Source organism: Pan troglodytes, chromosome 4 (assembly GCF_028858775.2).
Source record: "Pan troglodytes isolate AG18354 chromosome 4, NHGRI_mPanTro3-v2.0_pri, whole genome shotgun sequence".
NCBI lineage: Eukaryota > Metazoa > Chordata > Mammalia > Primates > Hominidae > Pan > Pan troglodytes.
Window position 1 is genome coordinate 21,457,565 of NC_072402.2, and position 26,979 is coordinate 21,484,543.

Genomic DNA, 26,979 nt, shown 5'->3' on the forward strand with positions numbered 1-26,979 from the left:
TAACAATGTCCTGCTTTAAAGCGAAGGGAAATTCAGAATATTAGTGAAGAAAGCACTGAAGCAAATGTATAACAGGTAGTAGAATCCTTTTAATACAAGGCTCATTATTTCATGCATTTGGCTAAACTATAAAATAAATTATAATTCCTTAAGGGCAATTACTATGTATTGGAAACAAGACATCTAACTACCCTGATAATCTCTAAAGCCACTGCTAATCCTCTACTAGGTCTCCAAACTCAAATTTCATTAAGGAATGAAAACAGGAAATTCTGTTAGTCAAATGCTTAGTTCCCATTCTAGCAAATAATGCCAGAATTCTGTTTTCTGAAAAGGATAAAAACCACTAAACTACCTAGTAGGAATGGTGGGAAAGAAATATAAGAAAGGGTTCTGCAGGAAGATTGAATGTTAGCTAAGAAATGTTAAAGTCATGCAACAAAGGACAGCTAGTCCACAAAAGGAACTGTAATCACCCCCTCAGCTCAATGAAAAAGAAAAAAATAAAAGAGATAAAATGCTTTAGATAAAAATCTTCTAACTTTGGTAGTATAAAAAGAGAACTCTCTCTGCAGAGGGCATCATCGAATAAATCCTGAACCCAGTTATAACCTAGATTCCTATTCTGAAGTCTCTCTTCAAAGTTTTTTAGTGATTGATGGCATACTGAAGAATTTTTTCTTTATATAAAATCAAGATACACTGAAACACATGTGTAGCAGAGTACTTATTTGGCAGTTTAAAATATCAACTATATAAAAGTATATAAAAATCATCTTTTATAGCTAAGAACCACAAAAAAACTTACTTGGTTTAAAATGTATTCATTTTAGGAATTAAGGATTACAGAAATAAAGAAATAAAGAAAAAAGGGAAGGATGGGCAAAGACTCTCCCTAAACTGGCTACGGAGTTTGGGAATCTACATCAGGTATTTATGGAAGCCTCCTTCAGTCTAGAGGCCCAAAGAATTGGGTAGAACTTTTCACCTTGTGAAATGAGTTCTGCCATCATGTTTCTTAAATAACACTCCTTCCTCCCTTTATTTTAGGGGAGACTTTAAAGTAGGTAATGGGGAGAAAAGAAGAGTGAAAAAAATTATCCATATAAATTACTTCTGTTTGCTTCATTCATGTTCATTTCTTGTTAGAGCACCAGACTCAATGGGGAAAAAAATAGTAGCAAGTTTTTTTTTGTTTGTTTTTTTTAAAGAGACAGGGTCTTGCTCTGTCACCCGGGCTGGAGTGCAGTGGCACAATCATGGCTCCCTGCAGCCCTGGACTCCTGGGCTCAAGGGATCCTCCCACTTCAGCCTCCAGAGTAGCTGGGACTACTAGCATAGACCACGTCCAGCAAATTTTTAAATTTTTTTTTAAAGACAGAGTCTTGCTATGTTGCACATGCTGGTCTCAAACTCCTGGGCTCAAGAGATCCTCCCACCTCGGCTTGCCAAAGTAGGTTGGGATTACAGGTGTGAGCCACTGCACCAGGTAAAATAATTATATTTGAATAATAAATGTATGTGGGGGGAAGTCTCCTGTAATGTTTAGAGGAAAATAAGAATGCAAAATTACATATATAGTATGAACTCAACTATACAAAAATGCTTAGAAATACCAGAAAGACATTAAAAAGTTAACAGCAGTTATCTGTGTAGGAACAATATGGGTACTTTAAATCTTCCTCTTTATATTGTCTGTGTGTGTGTATCTATGTGTGCGTGCATCCATAACTATTTTAAGGAAAGTTTCAAATGAACATATGTTAAAGCTTACAGAGTGCTTAAAAGAAATTCAAAACTAATTTCCAGAATGGGTCTGAAAAAAACAGAACATAGACAAACTTACCATCACACGAAAGAGAAACATAACTTCCTAAGTCATCAGACATGTGTCGCATCACATTTCTACCCATCTTAAGACCAAGGAAAATCCAATAATCTATTGCTGCTCCAAGAATTCCAGCCAATAAGTAAGCTAGTTCATGTTTGAAGACCTAACATTAAGATACAAAAAAATTACTAAAATATATTACAATATTGAATTTCTGTTAGTATTTATTTTGAATACTTTTTGAGGGGCAAAACATAGCTATTTAAAAATACAGGGTATGTAATGATAAAAGGTATTCTTAAGAACCCTAGCTAACTAATTCTCTCCCCTCCATCTCTCTCTCTCTCCACATGACAAAAGAGTTAACAAAGCAAATTTTCCAAGGACCTACAACTTAACAGTTTAGAATAAACTTTAATTTTATCCAATACTATCAAGTTTGTTAGGAAATAATTCCATTAAAATAATGAGAAAATACCTGGTTTTTGTAGATTTTTATAAATAGGAGAGATACGACTATAAAAGATAGATTTATCTACCCCCACTGTTTATATACAGAATTATTCTTTACATTTCTCTATATGACATTTTCCAGAAAGACTTGAGAAACCCAATGAATGAAAGTTCTAGTAAACAAGATTATTCATTTGCTATAATATACTGATTCAAATTTTTATTATTTAATTATATATCAAATACTAATTACCCAACTTAGAGATGTAGAGATCAGTTTTAAAAGTATATCATTGGCCGGGCGCGGTGGCTCACGCCTGTAATCCCAGCACTTTGGGAGGCCGAGGTGGGTGGATCACGAGGTCAGGAGATTGAGACCATCCTGGCTAACACAGTGAAACCCCGTCTCTACTAAAAATACAAAAAGTTAGCCGGGCATGGTGGCGGGCGCCTGTAGTCCCAGCTACTCGGGAGGCTGAGGCAGAAGAATGGCGTGAACCCGGGAGGCGGAGCTTGCAGTAAGAGGAGATTGTGCCACTGCACTCCAGCCTGGGTGACAGAGTGAGACTCCGTCTCAAAAAAAAAAAAAAAAGTATATCATTTTATATGATTACTTTTATAATAAACATCATTAAATTCTTATAAGAAATGTAACAAGGCATACAAACCTTCTAAGTGTGCTTTACCCTACCCTAATGTTTGAAAGTATTTTTCTAATCTCTAAAATTCAGTAGAAACTATGAAGATGAAGAAGTGTGAAAATGAAATTTTAAAAACACCTTTGATTGAAATATAAACACTTTTTCAAAGCATTAAAACCAGCTGAAATTCTTATGTTCTTGTTATTTGTTGTCTAGGCATGTTGGATATGTAGGAAAAAAAAAATCACTAAATTAATAGTTGGGTAAAAGGCATATGAAAACATTTTAATAAATGCTACAGTAATAGATTATAACTATGTTCTGCCATCTAATTTCTTTCTCATTAATCCCATATTAGGCATATATTATGCTTAAATAACATAATATATAACATTCTGTTCATGTGTAAAAGATTACAGTATAAAAGGATCTAAGAACCTGATCTATAACTAATAGATCTAATATTACTAATAACCTAATCTATTATCACAATATTTATTAAAACCTTTTCACATGCCTTTTACCCAACTGTTTTGTGATTTTTTCACATATCCAACAAGCCTAGACGACAAGTAACAGGAATTTCAGCTGGTTTTAATGTTTTGAAAAAATGTTTATATTTAAATCAAAGGTGTTTTTAAAATATTATTTTCACACTTTGTCTTCATAGTTTACATGGAATTTTAGGGATTAGAATAGTAAATTTTATATAAAAGGCACTTCCAAATCAGGTTCTTGGATCCTTTTATACTATAATGTAAACTAACACACTCATAAACAGTATGTTATTATGTTATATATTATGGAATAAATTATGTGTATTTCAGTGTATTAGAGTTATATATTACAGACCAAACTAGCACATATTATGCCTAATATGGGATTAGTGAGAAAGAAATCCCTAGCACTCTGAACCCTCAGTGACTACTGGATTTGTTTCTCCTGCCCTCAGGTAAGAAATTTCTTATATGCATATTCAATATTTCATTGGGATATCATTCCATATCTAATAGCTCTAGCTAGCAGATAAATGATTTCAAAACCAAAGTTTAATTTCTGGTTTATTGTGCAAACATAAGCAAATGGTCCAGCAGCACATAAAACCAGCTTGCCAGAACAGTGTTTATGGAAGGAAAACACAGTCAGGACCAGTAGCATGTGTGCAGGTCCTCTGTTGTCCTATCACATCAAGGGCAGCATACTGCATTCGTGTAGGGCTAGACATTAGAATCTAGGAGAGAGACCCTCAAGTGTGGGGCTGAGGAGATTTTTAAAAGCTGCATGATTAAGAAAGTGGTGTACTTGTTCGGACATGATCAGGGACCAAGACAGCCAGCCAGATCCTAGCAGGTGAGTCTTCACAGGTGGCTGTCAATCCCACCCAGTCTCCTGCCTTGATAGGAGAGCTGAGTTTAAGCCTTGCAGTTGCAGCTATATGGCATGGGAAACTAGCAGCAGGTCTGACCACATCAGTAGCACCAACACCTCCCCTGGTGTGATCGGCAGGACTAGGGTCTAGTGCTAGTCTCCAGAAAACACTGCAGGAAATCAACTCCATTCTTTGTAAAGCCAGTATCTTGCTTGATCACTCTGAGCAAGTTAGTTAATCCTTACTTCTCACTGCTATCAAAAGAATATAAAACAGAACAGTGAAAATATATATTTAAACTAGTAAATTGATTATGTCCATATGCACATATGCATCCACAAAATGTGCCTTCCAACGTAATATGTATCTGAATATCAGCAGTGACAGTACTCAGGAAAGAAGCAAGAGGTTGGTAAATTTTGATTTCTGAAAGTATTCTCCATCTCAAGGGTATATAGTAAATCAAGATCACTTTAGACCACCCAGGCTTTAAGACTCTGGGCAGGAAAGAAGGATGTTAGCCCACAAAGTGAAGCCTTATATAAAAACACAATCCAGCTTTCCAACAACCAAAAACAACATTTAAAAAAAAAAAAAAAAAAAAAATCAACCAGTTGGGACTTTCCCTCCTTCCTTATATAAATATGTGGTACATACAGTTAAAATCACAATAGAATATTAATATATTGCTTAATATTAAATTTACCTTGATATTAATGTTATTAAATAGAAGAGGTCTTGCAGTGATTTCGAGGAATAACTATAGCTTTTTTACTATGATAAAAAAGATCCTGCCAAAGTTGTTCTTGTTTTCATGTCATTAGCTAAACATGCACACTACTACATAGCCATAATAGTAAGTTTTTATATGAAAAGACACTTTCAACTCAGGTTCTTAGATCCTTTTATACCATAATCTTAACTATCACACTCATAACAATAATAGGGCCAAGACAGTGTGCTATGGACTATACTCATTGCCACTTTAACAATACATCAACGATGCTATTCCTTCCAGTATTAGTGGATATATAAGCTTTAGAAATAGATTAGTAAGAAAATAGTAAATAAATCATCAAAGGAAAACAGCTTTCTTGGAATACTGAAATATTTGTTAAAGCTGACAGAAGAGAACATGAATACCCTAAGAATTAACAAAGAAATAAAAGGTTGACAAGATTTGCATATATGATATATATTTACCTTAGAATTCCTTTCTAATATGTTTAACTCTATTACCAGACATTCTGTCAATGTGGTTCTATATCATCTGCCAGTAGAGATAACTTCTAGTTTATAAAATTGGCAATCTTCCAAAACTTGACTAATCTGTAAAGTAGAACAAACTAGCATCTTGGCCTTCTGACTCCCAGGTTAGGGATTTCCATGATATCCCACTGTAATATGTGACAAACTACTCTGTTGGAAAGATGCAAACATAAAGCACACACTGTGCCTCTTCCTGTTTTAAACACTGGCATTTGAAACATGAGAAAGTGTGGTGCAGTGGAGACTTGGCCTCTAGTCAAGGCTTTGCCCTAACAAGCTGTGACACCTTAAATAAGTTATTTAAACTCTTTATCAACTTTCTTATCTATTAATATAAACTAGCTTACATTTCTACCTATATTGTAGAATTATCAATAGCACTTAAGAACATCTCAAAGAAAAGTGGGACTAGTAAAAATTGTACCTCCTCCATAACCTTGACACAGCCCACCTCTGCTCTTTGCCAAGGAAAGCCCAACATTTTCTCAGATTAATGACAATGAAATTCACTGCCATTGTGTCACTCTGCAATACTTGCTGATTGACATTATGACAAAACAATATTAGCATAAACTGAGGACTTCTGTTTAGCTAATGACTTAAATTGAATACTTCAACTCAGCAAATCAAGAAACAAATGCTTTACAGTACAGAAAATGATGTCTGTGAACATGCATGGAATTCTTGAAACTGGAAACTGCCAAAAAGATTTAATTAAGTACAAGAATGAATTCTAGCAGAAAGGTAATACAATTTTTAAAAAGCAGTTTTATATCAATTTAAGCAATTCAAATGTTAAATAAAATATTAATTTGCAAAATTTAAAACCAGTTCTCATATCACAATGCTACAATTTATTGCAGACTGCTTCACAAATATGTTGCTTTTATTTATAAGTTTGAACAAAAATCTTCAAGTTAAATATGTATAAATCTGTTACTATTTACATCAGAGCTTCTTAAGTAATTTCTTATCTGTGATAGTCCCTTGAAGACTTAGTAAAATTGTGACAACATCATTTTATTGTTTTAAGTTATAAATGAGCAATTTCATTTATGTAATCAAATGAATGAAAAAAAGAAATGTTCTATAATGAAATATTTTCTATCCTTAATGATTGCATTGTATAAAAAGTAAATAAAAAGACAGATGGTAATTTATAAAGATGCTATCAGCTTTAAAGTGCTATACTCAATTGGCAATGAGGTCTAAATAGTAGTCCTATTTAAGTATTTTCAATTTCTGTAATTTGCAAAATTATACTTCCTTTTAAATCAGATACATGCACAAAACAGTGTCTACTCACCTGGTTATTGTTAAATAATAGGATTACTTGATCACAAAGAAATCTAGCTATACTCAGAGCAATCTTCCCGTTTTAATGCTGATTTAGAAAAAAAAAAATAGTACCTCAAAAAGAACTAACTTTTATTTTCCTGCCTCAGACAACTAAACAAACAGTATTTTTAAAAAAACCAGCAAGAACTTCTATTTCTAATGAAGGCCTAGGTAATTCAGAAGAATTTTTTTGTTGTTGTTGTTTAAGAGACAAGGTCTCACTCTGTCACCCAGGCTGGAATGCTGTGGCGCAATCATAGCTCACTGCAGCCTCCAACTTCTGGGCTCAAGCAATCCTCCCAGGGCAGCCTCTCAAGTAGTTAAAACTAATACATGTGCACACCACTACATCTGTTTTATTTTTGGTTTGGTTTTGTTTTTTTGGTAGAGATGGGGGTCTCACTATGTTGCTCAGACTGGTCTTGAGCTCCTGGCCGCAAGCAATCCTTCCACTTCAGCATATCAAAGTGCTGGGATTACAGGAAGGAACCACTGCACCCGGCCTCAATTGAACCCACTTAGAGAAGAAAACTAAAACTAAAAATGTTAAATAAAATAAGCAAAACATTTCAGAAAAAAAAGAGAACAAATTATGAGGAAGTGCTAGGCCAAAATTTGGTGAGGTACTCACGTGAGCTACTCAGATACCTGACTTTGCCCTGAGGACTTTCACTGATTTTAAGGAAGAATCTAGAATACAGAACTGTGGTTTCTGGAGCACAGGGGAAGAAAAGATTAAAAAAAAAAAAAAAAAAAGTCAGGGCCAAAAGCTAATTGCTCATAGGATGAAAAAGTAAAGGGCTTCATCCTCATGGTAAGAGTGAATCAGAAGCAAAACTAAATGTATATGTAGCCCTTTACTTCATTTGAACTACCTAGAGTCCCCCAAACATAGACATTGGATTAGAATAGTCCTTAACTAGTGGTACACCCAGGCACTTGGCAGAAGTTCAACAGAAATTCTTTCTGGGGGAAGATACTCCGGTCTTTATCACGTATTGTTTCTACAAATAACTTCTCAAATGCAATTTAAAAGCATATAGTGAATAATGAGCTTGCAAGAGAAAATAAAAAAGCACAAGAGAAGGAAACAGCAAAAACAACAACAGAAACAGACCCATAAAGACTTCAGATATGGAATAATCAGGCATAGATAATAAATGTCATTGCCATGTTAAAGACAAAAGAAAACCATGAAACTCATAAAAACAAGTCATAGTGGTTTGGAACAGTTAAAAAGTCTTTTAACTGGAAAAAACACAAAAAATTTAAACGCAATGGTCATGTTTAACAATATACTGGACATAGCTGAAGAAAGAACTAATGAACTAAAAACTGGATGAAAATACTATCCAGAATGTGGCAAGTACAGAAAAAAAATCTATATGGTGGGGGGAAAGAGGGAGAAAGAGGAGGACAGGGGAAATGGTAGAGGGAGAGAAAGAGGGAGAGAGAAAGAAAGGGAGGGAGATACAAGGTGAAAAACACAAAGAATATGAAGAAAAGGTATAACATAAATTTAATGGTAATTTAAAACGTAGAGAAGAGAAAATGGATCTGAGGAAGTATTTGACGAGAAGCTACGTAAGCATTTTTGTTAAGACAGAATAGACTTCATGGTAGTTTGATACCAGAGCTCTCCACCCTAACTACTATGCTTACGATCCCTGAAAAAGATATTACCTAACTAGCAGTTATAGGATCATAACTAGTAGTCACGATATATCAGTTATGAATAATAAGGTGTCATTAGCATACATGAAGCAGAAACTTAAAAATAAATAGATGAGCAAATCAACAAAGTCGATTCAGAAGGATTGATTAAAACAATTATGAAGTTTGATCCAATCCAACAGAAAAAACACATTCTGGTTCCTAGTCTTATATGGAGCCAAAAAGAGAACTTCAGTAAATTTCAGATAGCAGACATTGCATAAGGTGCATTCCTTTCACTATAATTCACTATTAGCAACTAACCAAAAAAAAGCACAGCCAAACAAACAAAACCCATCTATCTAGAAATCTTAAAACATCTTTTAAAAATATCTCTTGGATCAAAGAGGGAAATCAAAATTAACAATAGAAAATACTTTGAAAAAAAAACAGAGCACTCTAGGTTAAAGTACCAAACTACGAAATGAATGTCAAGTTGTACTCAATAGGTAATTTATATTAGGTGGATGTATTAGAAATGAAGACTAAAAAGAAAAAAAGATTCAAGAAGATACAAGAAAAAGTAAAAAAAAAAAAAAATTAAAAGAAAAGAGCGAAATGAATGATGTAACGCAAAAAAGTAGATAATATAATTCCAAAGGGAGATCATTCTGAAAAGGAAAAAGGTGACTAATATTTATTAAGCAACCAAAATGTGCCACAGTTATGTTGCTATATACACTATTATCCTTGAGATGGATAATACACTAAAATCACTATATGTTAAATTTCTAATGACAGGCAAAATCAACTTATAAACAAATATTCCAGAAAATAACACAACATCAAAAGAGGTAGTTTAAAAATAATACTAATAAATATTAATATTTATTAGTAGTACCCCTCAAAAATTGTATGGATTGACTCATTTATTTTTAAATCTTAAGTTCTTCATGAATCAAATTGCACAAAAGTAAAAAATCTAGAAAGGTAAGTAACTAGAGATTTCTTAGCAGTAACTATCATATAATTCACTAGCTACTACATGCAAACATGAGACGATGAAGGAACCAGTCTCCAAGGACCTTTTACCTTAAAACTAGATAAACTAAATAGAAAACAATGATATATTTGGGTACATTTTAATTGTTTTCGAGTGATCCAAAGAATAAAGAGGAGAGGAAAAGGTAAATAATTCAAAGTGCTGTTTCCATAGACTATTCATCTATAAATTAATCCTACTTACATCATTAGACTTGAATTTTTCCTTGTGAGAATATATAGTCCATTCCAAAAGCATATTTACTGGTTTGGTCAAAAGCCCAGAGGTTTCACTTCCTGACCAAAAAATTTCAAGAAGCATTGCCTTTCCTGTTATTTTCAGATTCTGAGAATCTGACCAGTCATACAACCTAATTAAAATACAAACAAAAAGTAATCTTTAAGCCAATTTGATAATGACAATTACTTGACATCTCTCCTGTCAAAAAAAATGCTAGCAATTTTTGAACATAGATCATAAAATATAAAGATTATAACAATTATAATAAAGGACAAAATATAAAAAATGGCCCCAGTTCAATAAAGTCACTGACAATGTATATATACACAGTAATCTATCTGCAAGTTTTAGAGCAGGAGCAAAACTTACCATTGTAGGCTCAGTGTTTAAAATTGGTGTAGTTTTTTACTTAGCATTCAATTACTAAAGAATTTTTTTAAAATCCTAAAAAATGAAAACACTATTATCCGTCCAAATGAACAGTGGAAGTGAACTGAGGAAATTTTTTAAAAGGGCATATAAACCTTTACTCCCACTGAGAATATCTGGAAATATGTTTTAAAAACAAATCTATCTTAAAATAGAAAATAAAGTGACTTTTTAGAAATATATTTATAATAATTGTAAAAAAAAAAATGGTGCATAAAAACAACCGAAATTTAGAAAAGTGTTATTCTTGCGATTAGAACTTACTTTTGACTCAGATGTTGTACTTCACTTTCAACTAAATTAAAGAAAAATTTGAGTAGCATCAGGTGGAGCACCTTGGAGCCAATATTTTCTGAAATTTGATGACAAAAGCTTTCATCGAAAAGGCAAGACCTGAAAAACATGAACCCAAAAATCTATAACATACAAGCAATTCACTAAGTCATTTGTGAACAAAATATTTCTCCTTCTAGAATACTGCTGGAATTTTAATAAAATTTTCTTAAAATAGAAAGTTCAACAAAATTTTATGAATATATTTCTTCCTTCAAAAATTAAACAATGTCAAATATCTCATGAGTACTTAATTCTTAATAAATAGATCTAATTTCTCAATTTTTCAAGTGATTATAATATTTAATGACTAGCAGGTACTCTCCCTTTGTGCTCTTTATTTCACTGATGAGAACAAAGATTATAGATTTCATTAAGTCCTTTTGATTTAAATGACCAGCTAACCTCTCAATTTATAATACTCGCCAGAATCCTCCTCTTTCTTACCCAAGATTACTTTCTTTTTCATTAGTTAGTAAATGAAGATTATTTAGGGCTACTTTTTTTAGCGTTTTTAATATTCATTATTTTATTTTCTTTCTGTCTTCTAGAGCAGTCCTCTCCAACTGAACTTTCTGTGATGATGTATATGTTCTACTAGACACTTGAAATGTGGCTTGTATACCCAAGGACCCACATTTTTAATTACTTTGTCTGAGTAAAATTTAAATATAAATAGATATGGCTAGTGGCTATTGGGTCAGACAGCACACTTCTATAATATATTTCTAAAGAGAATAGAAGATTACTCAGAACTCTAGGATTTAAGAAATAGTGTCTAGGTAACACTATTTATTACAATCTCCCACCTTTCTTATTGATTATATCAACAATGCACTTATAACTTTCTACCTCTGTCTCCACTTTCGCTGTCTTCTTTTTTAATACAACATTCTCAGCAGAGTCCTTAGTAGCTTTAACAATTTATTTAATATTCAATCTGTCTATAAGATCCTTCATGCCCACATAGTTAATCAGTCTTTCTGAAAACTGTCAGAGATAGAGAACTTACGTTTCTCTATGCATTATGGAATATTTCAAATATATACAAAAGTAGAGACTAGTATTATTTAGCTCATTTATATTCCTACCACTTCCCTAAGCACCTCCACAGTACCCCATTATTTTGAAATGAAATCTGGGTATTTTTGTTTAAAAGTCTATTTTTAAGCTGCCCAAAATCTATCGCCTATAGCATCAATAAATTCATCCAAACCTTTATTAAGTACTTACATTCCAGGCATTATATTAGATATTAAGGATGGAGATATTTAAGACTGAACACCTTCTGTAAGAGGGAAGTTTAAAGAAAGAAAAACAAGACTGAGCACCTATCCTTAAGAAAGTCATAGGCCTGATGTGAGTGACAAACTTAAAGGAAAGGTCAAGAGTAACAAAGTGGCAGCTAAATTGCATTTTAAGGGAAAACTATGGCTGAGCATGGTGGCCCATTCCTGTAATCCCAGTGCTTTGGGAGGACAAGGTAGGAGGATTGCTTGAGCCCAGGAATTTGAGACCAGCCTGGGCAACACAGGGAGACTTCACCTCTACAAAAAATTTAAAAATTAGTCGTGTAGGCCTGGCACAGTAGCTCATGCCTGTAATCCCAGCACTTTGGGAAGTGGAGGCGGGTGGATCACCTAAGGTCAGGAGTTCGAGACCAGCCTGACCAACATGGTAAAACCCCATCTCTACCAAATACAAAAAAAAATCAGCAAGGCGTGGTGGCGCATGCCTGTAATCCCAGCTACTTGGGAGGCTGAGGCAGGAGAATCGCTTGATCCCGGGAGGCGGAGGTTGCAGTGAGCCGAGATCGCACCACTGCACTCCAGCCTGGGCAACAGAGCGAAACTTCTTCTCAAAAAACAAACAAACAAACTACAACCACAATCACAACAACAAAATTGGCCAGGTGTGGTGGTGGGCACCTGTAGTCCCAGGTACTCAGGAGGCTGAGGCAGGAGAGTGGCCTGAACCCAGGAGTTCAAGATTGCAGTGAGCTATGATCCCGCCACTGCACACTGTCCTTGGTGACAGTGAGATTTGAAAAGGAAAGAAGAGAAAAGAAAAGGGAAAAAGGAAAGGAAGAAAAGTGAAGACAAGGGACAAAGGAGGAGAGAGGAGAGAGGAGAGAAGAGAGAAGAGAAGTGAAACGAAGCAGTCAGGCATGGTGGCTCATGCCTTTAATCCGGGCACTTTGGGAGGCTGAGGCGGGCAGAAAACTTGAGCTCAAGTGTTGGAGACCAGCCTGGGAAACATGGTAAAACCCCATTTCTACAAAAAATACAAAACTAGCCAGGCGTGGGAGCACATGCCTGTAGTCCCAGCTATTCAGGAGGCTGAGGCGGGAGGATCACCTGAGCCTGGGAGTTTCAGGCTGCAGTGAGCTGTGATTGTGCCATTGCACTCCAGTCTGGGCAACAGAGTGTCTTAAAAAACAAAACAAAACAAAACAAACAAACAAACAAAAAAGCTAGGAAATTCGGAAAACATAAGAGCAAAACACAGGATATGGTAAATAACTATTGGACACATTCAGGAAAGTGGTGAAGATGAGAACTGAGACATATATAAGGGCTAACTCATGAAGGGTCTTACGTATTTCGCTAAGAAATTTGAACCATCTTCTATAGGTAGTTCAATGTATGTGAGTCAATGAAGGACTTTAATATGGGAAATGACAAGATCACTTTGGAAAGAGCATACTGTGGCGGGGTACTTTGGAAGAAAAATTAAAAGGAAAAAAGTAGACCCAAGATCAATAAAGCAGCTACTGCAATAGTTTATATAAGAAGAAACAGGAACTTTAAAATAAAGACAATTGACAGTGAAGAAAGGAATAGATTTGGAAATTATGAAGGATGTCAGCCACATAAACTCTATTTTCTCACATCATATACCTATGCTGGGCTTGTACTGTTGGGCTTGTACTTTTGTGCTGGTATTGTTTACATCTCAGTCACTTTCCAAGTGCAGGAACTGTTATTTAAATCATCTTTTTAATCCCTAAAATGTAGTACAGTGTCTGGCTCTCCGTAAGTACTCAAGAATTTGTTAAAAGAATGAATAAATGCATGCTGGTTAACTGATTAGCTCACTTTAAATATATCACAACCAAGATGGTATGTGAATCTTTATGATCTCAAAGAGCTAACCAGAGGTCTAGCCTTTGCATGGCTAGTCAGGTGTCCTTTCTCCACTATGAACCTCCTGAAACTGGACACTTAAATTAAAAAAAAAAAAAAAAAAAAAAAAGATCTTCCCAGCCAGGCGTGATGGTCCACTCCTATAATCCGAGGACTTTGGGAGCCCAAGTCAGGCAGATCACTTGAGGCCAGCAATTCGAGACCAGCCTGGCCAACATGGTAAAAGCCCATCTCTACTAAAAATGAAAAAATACAAAAATTAGCTGGACGTGGAGGCACATGCCTGTAACTCTAGTTACTTGGAAGGCTAAGGCATAAGAATTGCTTGAGCCTGGGAGGCAGAGGTTACAGTGAGCCAAGATCAGGCCACTGCACTCCAGCCTGGGTGACAGAGCGAGACTCATGTCTCAAAAAAAGAAAAGATCTTCCCAGAAGAATAAGGGTTATCAAATACAGTTATTTGAACAGCAAGGGGAAAACATTTTCTGTTAGGGAGAAAGAAGGTGAAACAGAATTTCTGGAGACACTAACATCTGAAAGACAGAGGAAGGTCTAGGCAGTGACAGCATGTGCAGAAGCATAAAAGAGATGACATATTTAGGAAATATTAAGTTCTGTTTTAAAATTCAAATTTCTAGCTGAAAAAAATATAACTGAAGCCCTAAAATAGATACTATAGTTACAAATGTCTACACTTTTGGTGACAAAAACTGATGATATGCATATTCCATAAATTAATTTTCTTCATTTAAAAAACAATACACAAATTTCTATTTTGTTAAAAATAATAATGATTTGGCTTTCTAGTGAGTCCATTTCATGCATTCACTTTTTATTTTTTTAGGAAACAGACTGAAAAACATGACCGATACAGATTTGCCTTTTCATAAGTTTTGCAATAAATACAATACATATTTGTATTTGCAACAAAACTTTTCCAAAAGTAGAAAGATACTTCTTTCATCAGTATCTTAAAAAAATAATTAGCATAACAACTACTCAATGAAATGCAGCATCGTCAAATGTGAAATTCCTTACCTGATAAGGACTTCTACTAAAGACCATGCTCCTTTCATACAAGTTGGACACTGAAACAACTCTAAATAATATCTCGACATGGCTGGAGACTTCCAAGGAGGATGCAGGTGAAGAAGAGCTGACAATATATGAAAGTATCGACCAGAAAATGTATCTATGTTATCCTATTATTTAAAAATAAACAAACAAATAAAACACTATAGCTAAAAGTAGTTTGACTCTCTAATTCAGTCTAAAACCAAAACAGTAACCCTGGCCTAACTTTCTTTTTTGAGACGGAGTCTGGCTCTGTCACCCAGGCTGGAGTGCAGTGGCACGATCTTGGCTTACCTCAACCTCCGCCTCCTGGGTTCAAGCGATTTTTCTGCCTCAGCCTCCTGAGTAGCTGGGACTACAGGCACCCACCACCACGCCTGGCTAATTTTTGTATTTTCAGTAGAGATGGGATTTCACTATGTTGGCCAGGCTAGTCTCGAACTCCCGACCTTGTGATCTGCCCACCTCAGCCTCCCAAAGTGCTGGGATTACAGGTGTGAGCCACCACGCCCGGCCTAACCCTGGCCTAAGTTTCTTGCCAAATATACGTGTTTAGACAAAGGAGAGCAGATGGAAGCATCATGTTTAGCTAATTAAATAAAGCAACTGAGAGACAGGCACACTCTATGTACAGCTGATACCTGAATAACAGGTTTTAACTGCATGGGTCCACTTACACATGAATTTTTTTCCAATAAATGCAGCCTACCCTTCACATCCATAGGTTCTACATCTGCAACTAAATACAGTATTCTGTATTTGGGAGGCCTCGGCCTCTGAAAGTGCTGGAATTACAGGTGTGAGCCACAGCGCCCGGCCTACTAAGAAGTTTTAATTTCCTCACCTGTAAAATAAAGATAATTCCTGCCCTTGCTGCTGAATGAGATTATGTAGTTCAAAGAGGATGATATGTATGAATGTATCTGTTATTGTATTAATTATTTTCTATTGCCTTCAGTAGTGAAGGAAATTTTTTTCCCTAGTAGTAAGGGAAAATTTTACAATTACCTCTAAAAGAAAAACCTTTAAAAATACAGTATTCACAGGATGTAAAACCTTCGTATGTGGAGGGCTGACTTTTCCTATAAGTGCAGGTTCTGAAGAAGCAACTGCAGGACTTGATTATGTGCAGATTTCAGTATCCACAAAGGTCCTGAAACCAATATCCTGTGATAGCAAGGGATGACTCTATCTATACATTGGGTAATCCCTTCTATTAACACTACCTTAGATGGAATACACATTTTCCTTTTCACAATTATAGTGAGATTTAAGAGGTCTCAAATGTTACCTGAAAGGAACTAAAGGTAACAAACTATTCATGCAACATGCTTACTTATCACCAACATAACATACCTGACAAAGCTTATGCCTGTTATGTTATCAAATTAGCACCTTGGTGAAGGGCATGATTACAAAGCTATCTTTGAATATTTACTCCTGTTGGTTTACACAGTTTGGGTATGCTCCCAGCATGGGCAACATAGCAAGACTCCATCTCTACAAAAAATTTAAAAATTAGCCAGGCATGGTGGCATGCACCCACGGTCCCAGCTACTTGGGAGGCTGAAGCAGGGGGACTACTTGAGCCCAGGAGGTTGAGGCCACAGTGAGCCATGATCACACCACTGCAGTCCAGCCTGGACAACAGAAAGGGAACTTGCCTCTTTTTCTTTTTAAACAAAGAGTATGTTCATTATGTATACTATAAATAAAAATGATAATCATCAATGTACTAATGGAGTAATTTACCAAATGTAATTCTAGATCACCATAATCTGAATTTTATATTTGATACTTTACTGCCGTGAGAAAAATTAGATAACCTTTTACCCCAAAACAAAATTATCTTAGAAATCCTGAGAAAATCATTAGCTAAAGCACTAAGAGTAGTACCTAGTATGTAGCTGGAAAACAGAACAGTGGTAATAAATGGGTACTGCATTAGTGAAATGAAGAAAAAAAAACACTGAACAGGGAAAATAAACTGTAAACATACAAAAAGTGAGAAAATGTTCACATTTTAACATTCTTTGAAAAAAAGATTATAAATCCTTAAGGCTGCTCTTACCTGTAGAACGTTCTCTAGAAGGGCATGAAGAACGCATACAGGAGGGATATAATGTGCCTGCAAAGTGGAAAGTTCCTCAATTGCTTCTTTAAAAAACTGTCCTTCTATGAGGCTTTCAATTAAATTTAATACACCTCTGGGAAATTCAGCATTTTTAACCTAAGAAAGGAAAGATTATATGATTCAGAGAAAAGAAAGATAAAATTTTGCAATCAAATCATGAATTAGTAAGAATTTATTATTTATTTATTCATTCATTCATTTGAGACGGAGTCTCACTCTGTTACCCAGGCTGGAATGCAGTGGTGCGATCTCGGCTCACTTGCAACCTCCGTCTCCCAGGTTCAAGTGATTTTCCTGCCTCAGCCTCCTGAATAGCTGGGCCTATGGATGCGTGCCACCACACCCAGCTGATTTTTGTATTCTTAGTAGAGACGGGGTTTCACCATGTTGGCCAGGCTGGTCTCAAACTCCTGACCTCAGGTGATCCACTTGCCTTGGCCTCCCAAAGTGCTGGGATTATAGGCGTAAGCCACTGCACCCGGCCTAGTAACAAATTTTAATTTCCTCATCTGTGAAATGAAGATAATTCCTGGCCTTGCTGCTGGATGAGACTATGTAGTTCAAAGAGGATGATATGTATGAATGTATTTTATTACTTGTTATATTAATTATTTTCTGTTGCCTTCAGTAGTAAGGGAAAATACTACCTCTAAAAGAAAACCTTTAACAGGAATTTGCAGTTTGGTTGATAAAAAAGAGAAAGAGCTACAGCGACATAGTTCTTGAAAAATTATTTTTTGGTTTTCTTTTAAACTTAAAAATGAACTCTTAAAATATCTTAAAAATGTTAAGATATCATCAAGCACAAGCAATATTTGCAAAAAGTGAAAACTGACTGGGAGAATCATAAAATCACTCTGAGGTTGTATATTTATATAACTCTAAGAGCTTCACAAAATACATTCCCCTTGGTCAAACTATTCTTAATAATAAAAGTAACTACCTTGAATAATTTGAGTCAAAAATACTCTAAAAGACTACATGGAATTAAAAAATCAAGTTTAGAAGAATAAATAAGGAAACAAGGGCCTCAAGCCCGATTCCCTCCCTAATTTAACAATAGACTGGATATATGTATTGTAGGTTTGTTTATTTTGTTCTGAAATGAAAGTATGTAAAATAAAGGTATCATTTTCTTTAAATAACAAAATACACTTTTGTAAATATCATACCAAAAAATTTTAATCTAAAAGTAGTCATTATGAAAGTTATGAAACATGAGAACAGGAATGTATATTTCACCTGTCATAAGCACAAGGTGTGTTTTTAACATTTGTGATCATTTTTTACTATTATATGGAAATTTTTGGGGGAGTTTTGACAGAATATTTTTATCATTTCTGATTAGAGAAGCTATATTTATTTGTGCATATAATACGTTACCTTTTATTGTGCATACAACACATTACTTTTATTCAAAATAACTAATAATAACAAAACACAAAACTTCTTCTTTGCCCCCATCACCAATGCTGCTCCAAGCCCCTTACCTCTACGTTGTACACTGGTTGTTTATCTATTCTAATGCAGTTGTATCTGACAGCCTACAAAAGAGCAACCATATAATTAAAACAACATTTTAAGATTGAAAAATACATTTCAGCTTCCCCAAAACCTTGGAAAAACATATAAAACAGATCCAGGAACACATTAATAGCTATAATTAATATGATACTCATATTTACTCAAACTAGCAACTTTTATTATTTTAGGGAACTCTCACGACTATGAGCATTTCTCTATTTTCTCCTTCTAAATTACAATAATTAAGTCATATTCACTTTGAAGATCTGAAGAGGTCCATTGTCCTTAGTGTCGTAATTATTAGAAATATAAATGGGGAGAACATTTTGTACAGGGGTACACAGGAGAAAAAAACGTCAGTTATGTTTGCTATATAACAATATGTCAAATCTTATTGTTTTAAAACACCCATAATTGCATATTTAAAAGATTATCCTGGAAAAATATCTGCAACAAATATAATAAAGAGATAATACCCTGAGGCTGGGCGCTGTGGCTCACACCTGTAATCCCAGCACTTCGGAAGGCCAAGCTGGACAGATCACCTGAGGTCAGGAGTTTGAGAACAGCCTGGCCAACATGGCAAAACCCCGTCTCTATTAAATATACAAAAATTAGCCAGGCGTGGTGGCAGGAGCCTATAATCCTAGCTACTCTCAGGAGGCTGAGGCAGGAGAATTGCTTGAACCTGGGAAGCTCAGGTTGTAGTGAGCTGAGATTGCGCCACTGCACTCCAGCCTGGGCAACAGAGCTAGACCCGGTCTCAAAAAAAAAAAAAAAAAAAACCCCTGGAAGAAGGGGGCTTCAAGATGGCTGACTTAGAAGTGCTTGGCACTCAGCTCTTCCACAAAGGACTAAAACAGTGAGTAGATAATCACACACTGAATAGGGCATCTAAGAGAGAACATTACAATTTAAAAGTGGCAGGGAATCTCTGAGGCAAGCAAAGACAGAGAAGCAAAGCAGCTGGCTCAAATGGAACTGGCTAGGAGCCTGGAGAAACTACCCACTACGAATGGGAAAAACAAGAGAGATCTACACAGATCCACATTCCCACCATGAATTCCTGCAATCCTAGCAACTGGAGAGCCCCTTAGTCCTCACTGGCCCAGAGACTAGTTTAGAAAGCTGCCTGGAGTCCACTCAATGGCATTATTCCAAAGAAAGAGTACACGCTGAGTCCCACATAATCTGCTGGCACCCAAGAGGCTGCAGCATGGCGCCAGGTAGAGCCCAGACACTACCAGACTACATCCTGCTCTGTGGCCCAATAGTCCCTAAGCCCGGAGCCCCACTGATATTCCTGTCCACCCAGAGAGCTGCAGTGTCATGATGCCAGCTGGAGTCAACAATGCAACTAGGTGGCCAGCACTCTCACCTACACAGTGTCCTACATCCTAAGGAGCAGGAGGTGGAGTGCACCAGGGAGGCCACCCTGGGGACAAAAGGAGCCAAAGCAGGAGCTCCTCAGATCCTGAGAGCCACCTGCCTGGGGCCTCTGTCACTGGCAGAAACCCTGTCCCACAGAGTTTCTGTGTGTTTCAAACCCTGCCCAGCACCAGCGTCGTCATGCACTTGCATGTGGCTTCAGGAGGCCTGAGGAGTGGCCCACTGGGGGGGTTGTCCCAGGGCTTACAGATAGATCCACTCTGCCTGCCACTGGTGCCCACAAGCGCCATCTGGAAGCCTGAAGACAGGCCTAACCCACCCGCCACCACTGTGTAAATGCACAATACGAGGACGTGGGGATCAGACCGTCTTGTCTGCTGCAGCCAGAGGCTGCAGGAGCTATCGGGGGGCCTGAGGAAAGGCCTACCCTACTCCGACTACTAGCACTGCCACCAGAGCCCAAGTGCACTGCCAGGGAGAATGGGTATCAACCCATACCTGTCCAACACTCCCGGTGCCTGTGCAACCATCAAGAGGCCTGATAACAGGCCTACCTGGCCTACTGCAACAGGCACTTGAGCACGCTGATATGAGGCCTGTGAACAGACCTGCCTCATTTACCACAGCTGGCAGCCACGCCCACCGTCAGGGGCCTAGGAACAGATTAGACCTGCATGCAGCCTCTGGCAATGCCACCTGCACTTGTCATCCAGGAACATCGGGATCAACCCACCCATTCACCAACCAGGTGCCCAAATACACCATCTGGGGCCTAGGACAGCCCACTCTGCCAACTGCCACCGCTGCTGGGACCCCAGCACATCGTCTGAGAACCTGTGGATCGACCCATCACACCAGCTACCAGGAGCACCTATGCAAACAACTAGGGGGATCAAAGGATGAGCATGTCAAGCTGCTGCTGCTGGTAACCACCCACATGTGCCACCTGGCCTGCTCAGCCTATTTCCACCACTGCTGGCACCCATGTTTGCTACTTGGGGGCCCGAGGATTGGCCCACAACCACTACTGCCACCCATGTTTGCTACTTGGGGGCCCGAGGATTGGCCCACAACCACTACTGCCATCACGAACACCATGCACACCACCCAGAGACCTGAGGACCCACTCATCCCACTACTGTCACTGCTGGCACCCAAGCAAGCCACCAGGAGGCACAGGGATTGGCCTACCCAGACCTGCGATGACTGGTGTCCATGTATATTGCCCAGGACCCAAGAACCAGCATGCACAGCCTGCTGCCACCACCAGTGCTGCCCAAGGACCACATGCCTGTGTCCACATCCCCAGCAACACTTCATTATAGCCTCCACTAACAAATGTAGCCTAAGCCACTGACAAACTCAAAGATAACACTGTGGATGACTACAGATGAAGAAATCATATGGAGACTACACCAATGTGCTCACATCTGGCAAAACTAAAGCACTCTATCCAAACAACACTATAGATACAACTATAGAAAAAACCTATGAAAACCAATTCACAAAATTTGAAGTGACTGTTACACCAGATACACAGATAGCAACATAACTACGCAAGAAAGGTGAAAAAGCAAGACAACATGGCACCTGTAAAGGAACACAATAATTCTCCAGCAACAGATTCCAACAAAAAGGAAACCAATGAAATTCCTGAAAAAAATTAAAATGATATTAAAAAAACTCAGTGAGATAGAAAAGTACACAGATGAACAATACAAGGTAAGCAGGAAAATAATTCATGATCTCAATGAGAAATTCAACAAAGAGATAATCATAGAAAAGAACCAAACAGAAATCCTGGAACTTAAGAATTCAATGAATGAAAAAAAATATATAACAGAGAGCTTCAGCAATAGACTAGATCAAGCAAAAGAAACTATTTCTAAACATGAAGACAGGTCTTTTGAAATCCTGGAACTTAAGAATTCAATGAATGAAAAAAATATATAACAGAGAGCTTCAGCAATAGACTAGATCAAGCAAAAGAAACTATTTCTAAACATGAAGACAGGTCTTTTGAAATAACAGACAAAACGAAAAAAAGCCTAAATGACATATGGGAAGCCATAAAGTAATGAAATATTCCAATTTTCAGAGTTCCAGATGGAGAAGTGATGGGCAAAGGCATAGAAAACCTATTTTAAAAACAATAGCTGAAAACGTCCCAAGTGTTGTAAGAGCTATTTCCAAATAGATTCAATTCTCAAAGGTCTCCAAGGCACATTACAGTCAAACTATCAAAAGTCAAAGACAAAGAAAGAATTCTAAAAACATCAAGAGAAAAAGCATAAAGTCACATATAAGGAAATCCCAATCAGGGTGACAACAGATTTCTCAGCAGAAGCCTTATAAGCCAGGAAAGAATAAGATGACACATTCAGAGTGTTGAAAGGAAAAAAAAAAACAAAAACAACAACAACAACAAACCCAACTCAACAGGCAAGAATATTATACCCAGAAAACCTATCCTTCAAAAATAATGGAGAAATAAAGTATTTCCTAGACAAGCAAAAACAGAGAATTCATTACTAACAGACCAACCACACAAAAAATGTTTACACAAGTCCTACAATTGGAAGCAAACAGATGATATCTACCACCATGAAAACACAAGAAAGTATAAAACTCACTGTAAAGCAAATATACAAATGAGAAAAGAGCCAAATGTCACCAATACTAAAAAAAAAAAAAAACACCCAACTGCAATGATAAACAATAAAAGAAGAAATGAAAAAAGGACACACAAAACAACCACAAAACAATTAACAAAATAACACAAGTAAGTCCTCACCCATAATAACCTTGAATGTAGATGGATTACATTCTCCACATAAAAGATATAGACTGGCTGACTGGCTACATGTATTAAAAAAGCAGTGTGTTGCCTATAAGAAACTCTCTCCACCTGTTAAAACATGTAAAGACTGAAAGTGAAGAAGAATGGAAAAAGATATTCCACAAGAACGGAAACCAAAGCGAGCAGAAGTAGCTATACTTACATCAGAAAAAACTTTCTAAGTTAAAAACTGTAAAAAGAGATAAAGAAGGTCATTACACACTGATAAAAAGATCAATTCCGCAAGAAGATATAACAATTCTAAATATCTATGTACCCAACTTGGAGCACCCAGATATATAAATCCAGATCTTGGAGCACCTAGATCTAGAGGGAGACAGAGACTTCAACACAGTAACAGTTGGGGACTCTAATACCCCGTTCTAAGCATTGGACAGATTATCGAAACAGAAAATCAAAAAACAGACATTGGATTTAAACTGCACTTTAGAACAAATGAACCTAACAGACATTTAGAGAACATTTTATCTAACAGCTGCAGAATACACATTCTTCTCATTAGTATATGGGACATTCTTCCGGACAGACATTAAGCCACAGAACAAATCTCAACACATTTGAAAAGATCTGAAGTCATATCAAGTATCTTTCTCAGACAACAATGGAATAAAACTAAAAATCAGTAAGAAAAACTTTGGAAACTGTACAAATACATGTAAATAAAATCACATGTTCCTAAACGACCATTGGATCAATGAAGTAATTGAGAAGGAAATAAAACATTTCTTATAATAAATAAAAATGGAAACACAACATACCAAAACCTATAGAATACAGCAAAAGCAGTGCTAAAAGGCACATTTATAGAAAAAATGCCTAATATCTAAAAAGTAGAAAGATCTCAAATAATCAACTTAACAATGCACCTCAAGGAAGAAGAAGAGCAAGAACAAACCAAACCCCAAATTAGTAGAAGGAAATAATAAAGATCTATTATTATTTAGATTAATTATAAATTAATAAATATTTATTAAAGATATATAAATAAATTTTAAATAAATAATAAAGAGTAGAACGAAACAAAATAGACTTAAAAACACATAGGCTCAATGAAACAAATAAGTTAATTTTTTTTAAAAGTTAAACAAAATCAATAAGCCATTAGCAAGACTAACAAAGACAAAAAAGAAAAAACCCCAAATAAATAAAATAAGAAGTGAAAAAGGACACATTACAATTGATATCACAGAAACACAAAAGAATATTAGAGACTATTATGAACTATACACCAACGAATCAGAAAACTTAGGGGAAATGGATAAATTCCTGGACACATATAACCTACCAAGACTGAATCAGAAAGAAACAGAAAACCTGAACAGACCAATGAGATTTAATCAGTAATAAAACTCTCACAACAAATAAAAAGCCGAGGACCAAAAGACTTTATTGCTGAATTCAACCAAATGTATAAAGAACTATCAACAGCACTTTTTAAACTGTTTCAAAAAAACTGAAGGGTAGGGAATTCTACCTAACTCCTTCTACAAGGCCACCATTACCCTGATACCAAAACCAGACAAAGACACAACACAAAAAGAAAACTACAGGGCAATATCCCTGAGAAAAGCAGATGCAAAAATCCTTAACAAAATGCTAGCAAACTAAATCCAACAACATAGCAAAGAGTCAATACACTATGATCAAGTGGTATTTATCCCAAGGATGCAAGGATGGTTCAACATACACAAATAAGTAAATTAATAAAAACAAAATGAAGGACAAAAACTATATGATCATTTCAATATATGCAAAAAAGCTTTTAATAAAATTTCTTCAACATCCCTTCATGATGAAAACTCTCAACCAACTAGGCACAGAAGTACTTCAACATAACAAAGGTCATACACGACAAACCTATAGCTACCTTATGTGAAATGGGAAAACCATGAAAGCCATTCCCCAAGGACTGAAACTAGAAAAGAATGCCTACTTTTACAACTTTTATTCAACATAATACTGAAAGTCATCCTCACCAGAGCAATCAGGCAAGGAAAAGAAAGAAAAGGCATCTAAATTGGAAAAGTAAAATTGTCCCTCTCTGGAGACGACATGATCTCATACGTAGAAAAACATGAAGACTTGACAAAAAAAAAAATCACTTAAAACTGATAAATGAATTCAGTAAAGCTGTGAGATAAAAAGTTAACATTCAGGCTGGGCGCGGTGGCTCACGCCTGTAATCCCAGCACTTTGGGAGGCCGAGGCGGGTGGATCACGAGGTCAGGAGATCAAGACCATCCTGGCTAACACGGTGAAACCCCGTCTCTACTAAAAATACAAAAAATTAGCCGGGCGTGGTAGCGGGCGCCTGTAGTCCCAGCTACTCGGGAGGCTGAGGCAGGAGAATGGCGTGAACCCGGGAGGCGGAGCTTGCAGTGAGCCGAGATCGCGCCACTGCACTCCAGCCTGGGCGACAGAGCGAGACTCCGTCTCAAAAAAAAAAAAAAAAAAAAAGTTAACATTCAAAAATCAGTAGCATTTCTATATGCCAATAATGAACTAGCTATAAATCAATCATAGAAGCAATCCCATTTAGAAGAGCTCTAAAAATTATAAAATACCTAGGAATATATTTAACCAAGGAGGTGAAAGATCTCTACAAGGAAAAAACGAAAAAACACTGATGAAAGAAATTGACATGGACACAAACAAATGGAAAGACATTCCATGTTTATGAGTTTGAAGAATATGGTTAAAATAACCAAATTGCCCAAAGTAATCTACAAATTTAATGGAATCCCTATCAAAATACCAATGACATTCTTCTGTGAAACAGGAAAAACAATCCTAAAATTTGTAAACAACTGCAAAAGACCCTAAATACCCAAAGCAATGCTGAGCAAGAAGGACTATAAATACCCAAAGCAATGCTGAGCTGGAGGCACACACTACCTGACTTCAAAGTATACCACAAAGCTATAGTAACCCAAACAGCATGGTACTGGTATAAAAACAGACATATAGACCAGTGAAGAACAGAGAATCCAAAAATAAATCCACATATTTAAAGCAAACTGATTTTGAACAAGGTGCCAAGAACACTCACAGGGGAAAGGACAGTCTTCAATAAATGATGTTGGGAAAACTGGATAATCATAAGCAGAATGAAAACTAGACTGTTATTTCTTCATCATATACAAAAATCAACTCAAAATGAATTAAAGACTTCCAGGTAAAACCTGAAACTATAAAACTACTAGAAGAAAACACAGGGGAAACACTTCAGGGCATTGGTGTAGGCAAAGAATTTATGGCCAAGACTTCAAACACATGACTTATCTGTGACATTATTGAGGTATAAATAGCACAGAATTCAGCCTATTTACTAAATGTCCAAATACACTACTGTATAATAGACTAATAAACTAAGAAAATCATTTTAAGACATATTAAACATACTAATGAATCATATGTATAGATGTATATATAATTATATTTTGAATACACTACAGTAGGACACGATATTATACAAAATTTTTCATGTGCCAAGTTTTACCTGAGCTCTATATATGTGCTTCCTTAAGGTATTTTTTATTTCAACAACATCCACATCTGTCTTAATAGCCATGGCTTTTGATTCTTTGGCATATTCAGCAAAAATAGAATTCTTCATTTCTTTCTGCATATAGCAAAGTAAAATGACTTTAGAAAATGTACTAAAGACAGTGTCAACACAGATGATATCACAAAGGACAATATAAGAGGAACACATTCATACCATGTTAACCACAGCAAAGATCCTCACAATCATGTATCAAGATTACACAATGAAAGAAAAAGCTCAAAAAGCAAACATTTCAATTTGTAAAGAATTAACTGATATTTACATATGTACTTTCTTTTTTTTTTTTTTTTCTTTTTACTCTTTTTATTTGCTCCTGCCAACATATGTACTTTCTTAAGGCACTTTTCACTTTATCCTGTTCCAAATCGTTCCTGGAACTGCTTTTTTGTTGTTGCCATGGTCATACAAAACAAAATTCATTACTTATTTACCTTTATCATTCTCCTGAAATTCTTCTGAATATATGCATATATACATAATATGGCATTTATTTATGTATTTAGGTATTTATTTTTGAGATGGGGTCTTACTCTTGTCACCCAGGCTGGAGTGCAGTGGTGCAATCTTGGCTCACTGCAACCTCTGCCTTCCGAGGCTCAAGCAATCCTCCCACTTCAGCCTCCCAAGCAGCTGGAACCACAGGCACCTACTACCATGCCAGCTAATTTTTTGTATTTTTGGTAGAC

The 26,979-nt window shown here is 36.3% G+C and overlaps 1 protein-coding gene across 4 annotated transcripts in view; it reads right to left on the reverse strand.

Moving 5' to 3' along the window:
- The window catches only part of SLF1 (SMC5-SMC6 complex localization factor 1), a 77,857-nt gene that overhangs the window by 15,042 nt on the left and 35,836 nt on the right, over window positions 1-26,979 (reverse strand). For all 4 annotated transcript variants that reach the window (XM_054684984.2, XM_054684982.2, XM_054684983.2 and 1 more), the window contains 7 exons: window positions 26,225-26,347; window positions 18,443-18,496; window positions 16,890-17,048; window positions 14,783-14,946; window positions 10,530-10,658; window positions 9,801-9,966; window positions 1,847-1,994 (listed from right to left, as the gene is read on the reverse strand). In XM_054684984.2, the coding sequence (XP_054540959.1) occupies window positions 1,847-1,994; window positions 9,801-9,966; window positions 10,530-10,658; window positions 14,783-14,946; window positions 16,890-17,048; window positions 18,443-18,496; window positions 26,225-26,347 (943 nt within the window). The remainder of the gene's footprint in view (window positions 1-1,846; window positions 1,995-9,800; window positions 9,967-10,529; window positions 10,659-14,782; window positions 14,947-16,889; window positions 17,049-18,442; window positions 18,497-26,224; window positions 26,348-26,979) is intronic.